At 37.9% G+C, this 12952-nt stretch overlaps 1 protein-coding gene across 2 annotated transcripts in view; it reads left to right on the top strand.

The window, feature by feature from the left end:
- LOC145982501 (uncharacterized) overlaps positions 1-12952 on the top strand; it is a 140818-nt gene that overhangs the window by 56512 nt on the left and 71354 nt on the right. For both annotated transcript variants that reach the window (XM_083115960.1, XM_083115959.1), the window contains exons 11-12: positions 5336-5430; positions 11165-11306. In XM_083115960.1, coding sequence (XP_082972086.1) covers positions 5336-5430; positions 11165-11306 — 237 coding nt within the window. The remainder of the gene's footprint in view (positions 1-5335; positions 5431-11164; positions 11307-12952) is intronic.

Here is a 12952-nt window from a genome sequence, read left to right as displayed (position 1 = left end):
CTCAAATTTACTGCAACACTGTAAATTCCTGTCTGTTTAAACTCATGAGAGATGGTCATTAATCTCTCACTGAGTAAGGTTAATGTCCAATATTATGAAATGAAATACTAATAATAAATACGTAAAGGTTTTAATATCATATTTACTCGGATCATTCAATCATAAAAGCAAATCACTTTATTCAAGAATTGACTTTTCTCTGCCAGCCCTGCTAAATTTTCACTTTCCATCTACTGATTTATACGAGGGGTGGCCAGAAAGTAATTTCCAATTAGTAGGGACATTGATTTTTCGCAAACGCGAAAACTGTGAAAAATGGTAATTGCTGCGAAGTTATGTTTAGGAATGTGCAGTGATGATGTCTGGACACATTTTTCGCCCGTTCGAAATAATGTGAATTTGGCATAAAATGCGAATTGTTGGTTTTTTTAGCGATTTTTTTAAAGAAATGTCCTAAAACAACGAAAAATTCCATGAAATCCAACATTCTTGTCTTATGTAGGCCATGTTTGTGTACATAAAACATGCAAGGTTTCCAACATTTTACTCAAGAGTAAACTATAGAGTTATACGTACATGGAATAATTCCGACAGCCACATTAAATCATGTATTTCCCACGATTTTTTCAACTTAACAAGTGAAAAAAAGATAATGCCAATTTTTGGTGCCATAATATATCGGTATCTGTCACGTGAGATTGATTGATTTTATTTTTTTGGGTGCGTCGCCACTTATGGTCATTATGCGCCCTTCAGTATATACGGGGAAAATTCCATTATCTAAAATCCTTACCTTAAAATTAAAAAAAAGGGTATGGAAAATAACTTTCCCGAAATAACTTTCAAGATATCAAACTCTCACGAAGAGGCTTAAGCCATTTGACTTACTTTGAAACAGTAGTTTAAAAACACCATGAAGGTATAATTTCAGATATTTGCCACAAAATGCGCTAAAATGAAAATGTGAATTTTGGGGAAAATAACACCGTGTAGTAAAAAAATAAAAAAATAAGAAAATACAGCAATTTAAAAAAAATAACAAAATGTCAAGGTCCCTACCGATTAGGCATAAATAAAACAAGAATATCAGTTGTACTTTATTACATTAGTAACAGTGAGTCCTAACCTAATTTTCGGAATAATCACCACCGTTGTTCTGGCATTTATCGTAGTTTGGCACTAAATTTTGTATGCCCATGTTATATGTGTCTGACAGCAAAGACTGGAACTATCTCTACCGCAGTGTAGCTGTCAAATCCTTGCCCTGCCAGAAACCTCTTCAGTTAAACAAAGAGATGAAAGTCGGTACATTCAAGGCCAGGGCTGTACAGGGAGTTGTCCAAGATCTCTCGCCCGAAGTGATGCAAAGTACCCGTGTGTACTCAGCTGTATGGGGTTGTGCACATTCGATTGGCCTTCCGTGAATTGTCTGCACCATCGTCTGACCTTACTATCACTCACGACGTCCGGTCTGCACAACTCACTCGATTGCTCTGTGCCAAATTCTGAGCGTGCAATGTAGGCTACATCGCAGTCGGTGGGAGACTGTATGAGAGCTGCAATCTTTAACCTAGAACTTTCTAAAACGGCTGCATTGCAACTGTAGCAGATTACAGCTACATGCCACTTCTTCCTGCCTGTGTGTGTGTGTGTGTGTGTAGCTCTCCGACCACTAGTGCTGCGTATAGGCACCTTTGGAGGAGCTTTTTTCAGGATGCCCCTCGTATATGAACTTTCAGAAGCTTTTATTATTAGAGTGTTCCTGTTTTAATGTGTGGTTAGCTAAATCAGGTACCTATACAATGCAATTCTATAAATTCCTTGCGTTAAATTTCTAATACCTACATACCCTTTTCGTCAGTATTAATGGTATAACTGCATATTGTCAGTTTCACAGTACTTCACTTGGATATACTGTACTGAAGCAGAAATCCCATTGATAATGTAAGGAAATATGACACTTTATTTTGTTCGATTCAATTGTTTCAGTTATATGCAAGAGTTAAGTTGTTTGCTTTACAGAGAAGAGAGAAGTAGCTTTATGCATTGAAAAATGAGTCCGCACTCATTGTTCTTGCAAGCAGAGGGTTCCAAACCTCAGTGGAAATATCAACATATAATACCGAGAATGTATAAGGAAACTAATAAATTACAAATTGTATTTCTTAATCACTCTTCACTCTTATCTCATTTAGTCGTAACTTTACAATAAGCAAGTATTTTATTTTAAACTTACTGCATATGAAAAATTCCGTAATCGTTCCCTAGCTTGTGAATTGAAATAATTTTCCAAATTCACTATTTTGCAGTTTGAATTCAAATCATAGAGAATAGAGAAATTAAGTCAATTTCATAGAAGATAATATTGGTACTTAACAAATCCATACCTGGATCTGTATGAGTTTATTATTTCTATTTGCAAAAAGATCGATTTAGTTAACTTTGTAATTGTCAGGGAAAAAATGTAAATTTTGTCCTGGAAAACCTGGAAAAGTCAGGGAATTTCATTTCTGCTTGTTTGTAGCCACCCTGGGAAAATAACTTTCCCAAAATAAATTTCAAGATATCAAACTCTCATGAAGAGGTGTAAGCCATGTGACTTACAATTTGAAACAGTAGTTTTAAAACACAATGAAGGTATAATTTCAGATATTTGCCAGAAAATGCGCTAAAATGAAAATGTGAATTTTGGGAAAAATAACACCGTATAGTAAAAAATAAGAAAAATAAGAAAATACACCAATTTTAAAAAAAATAACAAAATAGTCTGCCGATTAGGTATAAATAAGACAAGAATATCAGTTGTAATTTATTGCATTAGTAACAGTGAGTCCTAACCTAATTTTCGGCATAATCACCACCGTTGTTCTGGCATTTGTCGTAGCATGGCACTAAATTTTGTATGTCCATGGTATATGTGTCTGACAGCAAAGACTGGAACTATATCTACCGCAGTGTAGCTGTCAAATCCTTGCCCTGCCAGAAACCTCTTCAGTTAAGCAAAGATATGAAATTCGGTACATTCAAGGCCAGGCCTGTTCAGGGAGGAGTGGTCCAAGATCTCTCACCTGAAGTGATGCAAAGGGCCCGTGTGTACTCAGCTGTATGGGGTTGTTCACATTCGATTGGCCTTCCGTGAATTGTCTGCACCATCGTCTGACCATACTATCACTCATGACGTCCAATCTGCACACCTCACACGATTGCTGGTGGCTCTGTGCCAAATTCTGTGCGTGCAATGTAGGCTACATCGTAGTCGGTGGGAGACTGTGTGAGAGCTGCAATCTTTAACCTAAAACTGTCCTAAAACGGCTGTATTGCAACTGTACCAGATTATAGCTACATGCCACTTCTTCCTGCCTGCATTTGTGTGTGTCGCTCTCCGACCACTAGTGTTGTGTATAGGCACCATTGGAGCTTTTTTCAGGATGCCCCTCGTATATGAACTTTCAGAAGCTTTTATTATTAGTGTTTTCCTGTTTTAATGTGTGGTTAGCTAAATCAGGTACCTATACAATGCAATTCTATAAATTCCTTGCGTTAAATTTCTAATACCTACATACCCTTTTCGTCAGCAATAATGGTATAACTGCATGTTGTGAGTTTCACAGTACTTCACTTGGATATACTGTACTGAACCAGAAATCCCATTGATAATGTAAGGAAATATGACACTTTATTTTGTTCGATTCAGTTCACTTATATGCAAGAGTTAATTTGTTTGCTTTACATAGAAGAGAGAAGTAGCTTTATGCATTGAAAAATGAGTCCGCACTCATGGTTCTTGCAAGCAGAGGGTTCTAACCTCAGTGCAAATATCAACATATAATACCGAGAATGTATAAGGAGACTGATAAATTACAAACTGTATTTATTAATCAATCTCTCTTCACTCTTATCTCATTTAGTCGTAACTTTAAAAATAATCAAGTATTTTATTTTAAACTTACTGCGTATGACAAAATTCCGTAATCCTTCCGTAGCTTGTGAATTGTAATAATTTTCCAAATTCACTATTTTGCAGCTTGAATTCAAATCATAGAGAATAGAGAAATTAAGTCAATTTCATAGAAGATAATATTGGTACTTAACAAAACCATACGTGGATCTGTATAGTTTATTATTTCCATTTGGAAAAACATCGATTTTGTTTAGTTTGTAATTGTCAGGGAAAAATGTAAATTTTGTCCTGGAAAACCTGGAAAAGTCAGGGAATTTCATTTCTGCTTGTTTGTAGCCACCCTGTACATGTTGATCTTGGCCATTTTGAACATGATGTAATCAGCACCATGCTCTGGCCATGTATAGCACCTTTAGCCTCCAGGTCTGCCCCCAGGTACCCATTTATTTAGGGCTGGTTGAACCCCAGGGCTGATTTATGCAGGGACATAAATCAGCCTGGAAATTGAACCCGGGTCTCGGATGTTGCAGTCAGACACAGCTCCTGTGATTACATATGTATTTTCATAAGCTGATGGAAATTTTGAATATTTTAAAGGATAACTGTCATAAATTGATACTTATGATTGGAGTGGATTACTTACGCACTAACATGTATAAATATTTTGAAGACCTTTGAATTGTTACAATTTTGAAGCATCGGTAGGGGCATGCATATTCAGTTTTTGATGAAAAAACAAAATTTGAAAAAATGCATTGTAGTGTTAATTTTTCATGTTTTTGAAAGCTGTGAGATGTTTTGTCACGAAATATTGCGAATTGAACTGCAAAAAGCGAAATTAACTCTTAAACACGAAATTTAGGGTTTATTCAGACCTTCTGAGGTCTGAATTATCCTGAGAGTTATGCAATTCCCGGAAAATTGATTAATTCTGCTGTTAATATTGGAGAAGCAAAAATGGACTCCTTTACACAGAAATAAACTTAATACTCTGATAACTACATAAATGTGCTATTAGAAGTAAAATGTTAATTCTGTGGAATAAGTGTAGTTTTTAAATTAAATTTAGGATTATATTCACAATTTTAAAACCAAAATGTCTTTTTATATACCACTTTTCATCCAATTTTTCACCGCTATAACACTGATATTTTATTTTATTTACCGCTTTTGAACGCGAAATTTACTCAGTTTTTGTATCAATTTTGCTTTTTCATTTACCAAAAAGATATGCCTCTAAGCATCGGTATTGATTGGAATCGATAAGAGTATCGGTATCGGTTCAAAGTGTTATCGGCTCATCCTGCTTTTCACCCATTTTTAATAGTATCAAAACTGTGTTCTTCTATCTCAATTGTGTGTTCAAAAGTAGTGAGATGGCCACTTGAAAGTCCTTTGCTAAGAATAAACATTACATATTGTATTTCGTTACAGAACGGGGGAATCTCGCAAGTTGATACGAAAGTATGTCATCAAGTTATCTCCAATGATGAATTTCCTTGATAACCAAGCATATGAGATATTGGAAGGTAAGGATAATTAGTATAGTTTGTCATTAAAAGATTAACAGTTTGAAATTCGATACATGTTACATTCTTTGCAGTTATCAATATTAGATTTAATTTAGAAAGTTAGGGATGTACAAATAAATTGTTGCCATTATAAGTAGGAAGAAAATATCAATATTCTTGATTTAAGTCCATTTTATGCACTGATATACTAATGAGGGCTGGACGTACAGGTTAAAGCAAGTGTGCCTCCACACTGTAGGGATTCAACCTGACACCCCTTGTTACCACTATGCCATGAGGGGCCTAGGTAGAAGGGGGGAAAACTAATTATTGATGAACAACTTACTTCCTATGATTTAATCATTAATTATTCAATGGTACTTCTGTGGAATCAAGTCTATATTATCAGCGATGGCATAACTATTTCTAGCAGTCCAATAATTTAATTGGTTCATTGATTCTATAATTTTATTAATGTTGTCATGTATAAAGCAAAAATTTGCGTATGTACTCTGTTCTTGTAAAATACATAACCTTTTTAAACGTCATTCATTTCCCCCAATCAGAGCAAAAACCGCAGCCATAAATCTTGTGGTGTAGTACACACCGACAAACGGTGGCTACTCACTGGGAATTCCTTGAATTCTGGGGATTATGTGTGCATTATTGGCTCCAGGAATTATGCTTGTATTCTTCGTGGATTTTTCTGTATAGATGTAAAGATTGCAACTTTCATTAACCCAATCCCGTTGAATATATACATATTTATTAATGCCTGGAGGCAAGTTTTTCATAGATTAGCTTTCATTTTTATCGAGGAAGTAAAATAAAGCTGCATTGAAAATAAAACAGAATTCTCTCAATCCGTTTACTTTGTTAGTGTCCTTTGCAAAACAATCTATCTGACAGATGGAAGTACAAGGGTCGTTCAAGGTTGACCGGGACTTTTATTTCTGCAGAGGAAATAGGTAGCAGAAGAAACACCAAACTATGTCAGTTTTTCAAAGTATTCTCCGTGCGCACCGAGGCACCATTGCCATCGTTCTGGCAGCTCCCGAATTCCTTTGGCGTAGAAAGAACTTGGTTGTTGTCGTAGCCACTGGAGGACATCGCTCCGCAGTGCTTTGTCTGTCGTGAATTTCTTCCCTCTCAGATGGTCTTTAAGGGGTGCAAACAAATTATAATCACTGGGGGCTAAATCCGGACTGTAGGGGGGATGGGGCAGAACTTCCCAGCGCATGTCGGCCAGAGTTGTTGTTGTCACATTGGCCGTGTGAGGGCGGGCATTGTCATGGAGAAGAATGACATTTCCAGACAACATCCCAGGTCTTTTCTTGCGAATGGACTTTCGTACAGCACCACTCAACAATGTGGAGTAATACTGGGCATTAATTGTGCTCCCTTTGTCCAGAAAATCCACATGGATAACGCCCTTCATGTCCCAGAAGACACTTGCCATGATCTTTCCAGCGGACGGCTGCATTTTGCTTTTCTTTGGGGGGCGGGGAACCTTTATGCCGCCACTCCATGCTGCGTCTTTTGGTCTCTGGGGTTGAATTGTGCAACCATGTTTCATCACATGTGATGATGGATTGCAACAATTCATCACCTTCTGCTCGAAACCGATTCAGAAGCTGTTCACAGACCGTCCTGCGTGTCCACTTCTGATCGAATGTCAGCTGGCGGGGAACCAACCTTGCACAAATTTTGCGGAAGCGTAAGTGGTCGTGAATGATTGTCTCAACACTCCCGACACTGATATTCACCTCGGCAGCAATATCCTGCACTGTTACTCGCCGGTTCTCAAGAATCATTTGCTCAACACGTGCAATATTCACTGGTGTGACTGCAGTCGGGCAAATGTGTCCATGCGCTTCATTTGTCACCAGCTCCCGTCCTTCGCGAAACTGCTCACACCATTCGTACACTCTTGTCCGCGACATCGTGTGTTCACCATACTGTGCTTGCAATCGTCTAAAAATCTCAGCTGGTTTCACTTTCTCCTTCACGAGAAATTTGATTACACACCGCTGCTCCACAGCCACAGACACACTGCTTGCCGCCATGTTCGCTGCAACTGCTGCGCATGCACGAAATACGTCATGCCGGGCGCTAGTTACTCGCGAAGGAATACATTACGTCAGCCGCACGTTTCATCATGATCCGGCTATTCATCGATTTTTTACGTACGAAAATCCCGGTCAACCTTGAACGACCCTTGTATATTGCAAGATATCTTGAAGTAGGTTAGGTAAATTTGAGTTTGAAATTTTTATACAATTAATAGGTAGAAATAGAGAAAACATCTGCTTGTGTCCTTGAATTTTTAGAAAGTTTGCCTTGAAAACTGGGAATTATGCTTAATTATTATGATGGTCCTAGAGTGGTCACCCTGACAGGAATGCTAGTTTAGAGTTGCCAAGTTTATTTTATCCCTAAAACAGGACATGGGGAAGGTGGCGTTGGTGGACATTCTTCCCTTGTTTCCTTGAACTTTTTTCAAGGGCTACCAAAGATTCAGTCGAGTCTTTCTTCTTTTAACCTTCGTGTCTACCTCTCTCATATTCATGCCATTGGGAGCTGCAGTGACCATACCCAGAGAAATGCTGGCTGCTAACAGACGAGAATAGCCAAAAAAATGTGCCGATGGTTTTGACTGCCAAAAGAGGCTCATGTTATGGTTTATGCAGGTAGAGGGAATCGGTAAGGTCATTTATTCATGGCAAATAGAATATTGCCTTATTTCTAATGCAATGAAATGTTAGTGACTTTGTGTTGTTTGTTGTATTATATCCTGTGTTTGTATCCTTTCTTGGTCAGTACTGCCATATTTGCTCATGTATAATGCACACTTTTTTTCCAAAATTTTTGGCCTATAAAACTGTAGTGCGTATTATGCACGGAATAATTCGGACAGTCAACATGAAACGAACAGGGTCATTCATCATTTTGTGACACTTGCATTGATTTTTCATGTTATAAAGGGTGATTCATATAAAACTAACACATTTCTTTGCCGTTTTTTTAAAACAAGAATACCTCGTAATTCTCCAAGTTAGTTTCACATGATGCAGGACATCTAGGAGCTTCATACATCCTCAAGAGAGTATGCAGCTGTGCAGAATTTGGTAGCTTTCGTCACATGAAACTGGCTCAGTCATTGCAAGGATACAGTATCTGCTTCATATTTTCATGGTGTTTGTTGAGCAACTGAATGACACGGAGCTGCGTAAAGGCTAGAGTTGAGTCAAGGATATTTTCAACAAGATAGCGCCACATGCCACATACTTCGAACAAATCCATGAAGCTCATTGAAAGTTTTTTTGACGACCGGATAATTTCCAAGAACCTGTGGCCACCGAGATCTCCGGATTTGACAACACTGGACTTCTTCCTATGGGGTTACTTAAATGACCGAGTGTATGCCACATGCCCCCAGACTTTGGACGATTTGAAGCAGACCTTGTACATGAGATCAATGGTATTGACAACAGCGTTCTCCAACGAGCAGCCAGTAACATGGAATGACGTGTTGCGTTGTGCTTGGAGCAGCAGGGAGGACATTTTCAGCATTTGCTTTAGAGGGTAGTATTCTCCGAAAGTTACTCTACATTTGTGACATAACAAATTGTGTTTAGCAACATCCTTGTTTAAATAAATTAGGAAATTTTTTTTTTAGTTTTCTGTGAATCACCCTGTATATCATTGTAAATCTTAAACAATGCAGTTTCTGAATATAACAACAGTTTTCCATTGAAGATAGCAACATTAATGTGAAATGCGGTTGAAATAGACTCATCACAAATTAAAGGAACATTCTGATTTTTGTGGTACTTTGGATGCAAGGAAAAAGAAAATAATAAATAAATTGTATTACTGGCCAAATAATATTATATATATGGAGTGTGTATATGCCTTAATAGAAGAAATCTTGTGCGCTAACTGCTAATTTGAGGGTCCTCAATGTGCCTTGTATAAATGTCACGTTAGTCACGGAAAAAGTATATATTTTGAAGTTTTAGAAAAAGTAAAGAAGGAATGAGCAAAACCGCATTAAAAAGTTTAAAGGTCATTTCCCACAATGTTTCACTTTGAAATGTGATGTTCTGCAACACCAAGAAAGCAGTGCCATTGTGGCAGAATTCGAGCATACACCTCCCGTCACATGGGATGCGTATCAGCGGTATTTGTTGGGTGAGAAATATTAGAAAATAACTTCTCGAGCACTGCAAATCCATAACGTAATTTTGATCTCTCTTTCTACTATTACAGAATAAATAAGGTGGTTAAAGAATGAAAGTTTTGGGATGGTAAACACAGTGGAGGGAGGGGGGAGCGGCGTAGGTTGGTAACTTATTGTTTACACAAGACGATATTCTCCTCTTCCACATAGCAACAGGTGATTCATTGAATAGTTATGATTACCTTTTGATCGGCATAGCAACAGATTTACGACCTACAACTAAGAAAGACATTTCCTTAAACCTGGATTATACTGTGAATATATATTTTCACTTTTCCCCATCAAAAACCAGGGTGCGCATTATACATAACGTAAAATATTTTAATCTTTGTGTGTGAGTATTCCATTTCAGTTATAAGCGTCAATTTACCATAGTGCTACCATGCCAAGTGTCTCAGGTTCAAATCCCAGCCTGGGCATGGGTATTCTTTGTTAGCATCCCTTCATCCTTGTCATTGCGATTATCCAAAAGTAACAGAAAAGCGAAGTAAAATAATCTAATTTGATCAGTCAATGAATTGATTGACTAGAATTTTGCTTCAAAATATTCAAGAATTTGATCAGAATAGTAAAATGCTTGCTATATATTCACACAATTTTCCACACAATTTTGCTGCAAAATAAATGGAAATGTTTGAATTTTGTATGACTTCCAGGATGAGTATACTCTGCAGAAGTGTCAATGTGGTATTTTTTTGCAGATGCCGTGGAAGACCAAAATGCCAGAAAGGTATCGGTAAATCAATATCCAACTGATAATTTCTAATACCAATACATCGGCTGAGCCCTTGCTGCTATCATATAGTGCATTTGTCGGCGCATACGACGTGTTTTTTTTTTCCTTTAAAAAAAGATCTGAAAAACAGGATGCGTCTGATACACCGACACTTTTTGATTACATATATTCCTGGAAATTCTCTTTGTTCTGAGTTAGACAATATCTTTATTGCTCTTGTGGTGTGAGAGAGCCTTCCAGTCATGTATAGTTCATACACATGTATGAGGATGTAAATTAATTGTAATATTCAGTGATAAAACTTTTTCCCCAAAAATATGTACAAAAAAGGATGTCTCTTATATGCCTGCAAATACAATAGTTCCTATGGGAAACTTATATCTTCAAATTGTTAGATATCCTGTAGTACAGAGCGATCCATTGAAGTGTAGACCACCACGTCGGTGTTTGCACTATGAGGTGCTCACGGCCGTATGTTGACACTGTAGACTGTCCGTGAATCAAGCATGCTAGTTTCCATAACTTGTTTAAAGAGTGATTTATTTACTTACAATTCAACACTCCACGATGCCGACAAATGGCCATGACCGCCTCGCTTGCCGATAGCACAAACATCGACATGGCCGTTTATACTTCAATGGATCGCATTGTACTTCATATCATAATTTCCAAGTATCGATATCAGTGGCAATCTGTAAGTGTATCAGCAGTCGTATCAGTTCAGCCCTAACCATAACAGTAACTTAGACTATAAATGTGATTTTTTCTTTCAGTAATTCAGAATTATGGATGGACAGAGAAAGAGAAAGCCGAGGGTAAATGTGATAAAGAGGAGAAGGTGGACAGGAGATATTTTGAGCATGAGACCGACAACTTTGCTGAAGGAATTGAACACTCCTTCATATACAATCACAGGTATTAATTTCTTTATTTGTGACTGAGAAAGTGTTACGTGAATGTTCTTTTTCTTTCTAATAATAGAATAACCCATGGCACAACAGACCTTCAGGGTCAAGGCCTTCCTACCTACTACTAGCCTCACTCCCAAATGATTCAGCAAAGGTGGGTGATCATCCAACCATTTACGTGGTGACATATGTTTAGCACGATGAACCCCCAGTCATTGTAAATTTCCATGTCCTGGTTAAGCTACTCAGTCATAGATCCCCAATTTCCTCATGATAGACGGGTGTCCTTCGGTCCCATAAACTGCCCGATATCTTAGGAGAAAAGTCGTTACACTTCCCCCTAGAAAATTCAAATCGGCGCATACCTCAAGCCCAAAGCCTGATGCCGTAGACCACATGGCCGTGGTGTGGGATTCTTTTAAATAATATCATGTGTCAAATAGCATACATTAATTTTGAAGTCTAGCTTTAATCCTGTTATGAGAGAATTTAAGATATTCCTGTTTGAGCCCGACCCTGTGGCCGAGCGGTTAGCACATCGCGCTGCGACGCCAAGGGTCCCGGGTTCGAATCCTGGTCGGGCTTGGTTGTTTATGAATGTCCATTCATCAATTTCATCCTTTCATCACTCATCCTCATCTTCGCAAATTAGCCACGAGGCACAAAACGCGAAGTAAAATAAACTAAATCAATCAATCAATCAATTCCTGTTTGATTACGTAGTGTTGAAAACTAGTGTAGCTAATCTTCAGATTCTAATTAAAACCTGAGAAACCAATCCAGAAGCGCATTCACAATAACTTGATGAGTAACTTTAAATGTTACAGTGTCTGCAACTTTATATTTCATATTTGGGGAATGAAGGACACAGTAGTGTAATAAATACTCGTAAGCAAATTACCAACTTTCTCCACGAGACCTACTTGTACTTGTAATGGTTGTTTTAATTTCGGTGGGCCCCTCCATCATCCATGTGGGAACTTGTTTCACTGCTGGGCAGGCTTCCGGTTCATGTCTTTTCTCTGTGTGCCACTAGGAGTGCTGGTGTAGTCAGTTTGTATGCTGCATTTGTTGTACACTCTGGGTTTTAGTTTCTGCAGCCAAATGTGATCACCACTGACAGCTGTCAATGTTTAGCTCATGCGGAAAGTGCATAATTGTGTGCCTCTTTGATTTTGTTGTCAATTAGCATCTGCGATATATACCTGACTGAAACAATTTTTTAGGCACTGTGCTTGTTGAAATTTGAAGAGCTTGGCTAGTCCGGTAGTTGGCAGGGATTTTTTTTTTTGGGGCATTTGTCAAGTGGTGTTGTATACATTCACTCATGGCTGTAATGTAATGTGAATTGCATTTTGGAGAAAAACTTTAGAGTTTGTGCCAGAAATAATGTGTACTATTTTTAATGACTTAAAATGTATTTTTCTCAGCATTTTCACCATCCTCCAAGAGAAACAATGATTGTTTTTGTTTGGTCAAAATAGTGACAAGTTTTCATGGTGGTTGCGGTAAACGCGGTTTAAAATTACTTACGTGAAATTTAAAAGACTTCGTAATTCCGCGTTGCACAATTTAATGGTTCAATCCTATTAATTTCGAAGATCCACTGTCTTCATTCACAAAAGGGTACGGCGTTTGAAGCGGAGATGGTAC

Source organism: Lepisma saccharinum, unplaced genomic scaffold (assembly GCF_977018435.1).
Source record: "Lepisma saccharinum unplaced genomic scaffold, izLepSacc3.1 HAP1_SCAFFOLD_200, whole genome shotgun sequence".
Classification (NCBI taxonomy): domain Eukaryota; kingdom Metazoa; phylum Arthropoda; class Insecta; order Zygentoma; family Lepismatidae; genus Lepisma; species Lepisma saccharinum.
Note: the sequence above shows the minus strand (reverse complement) of the source record. Positions and strands in the feature narration are given on the sequence as shown.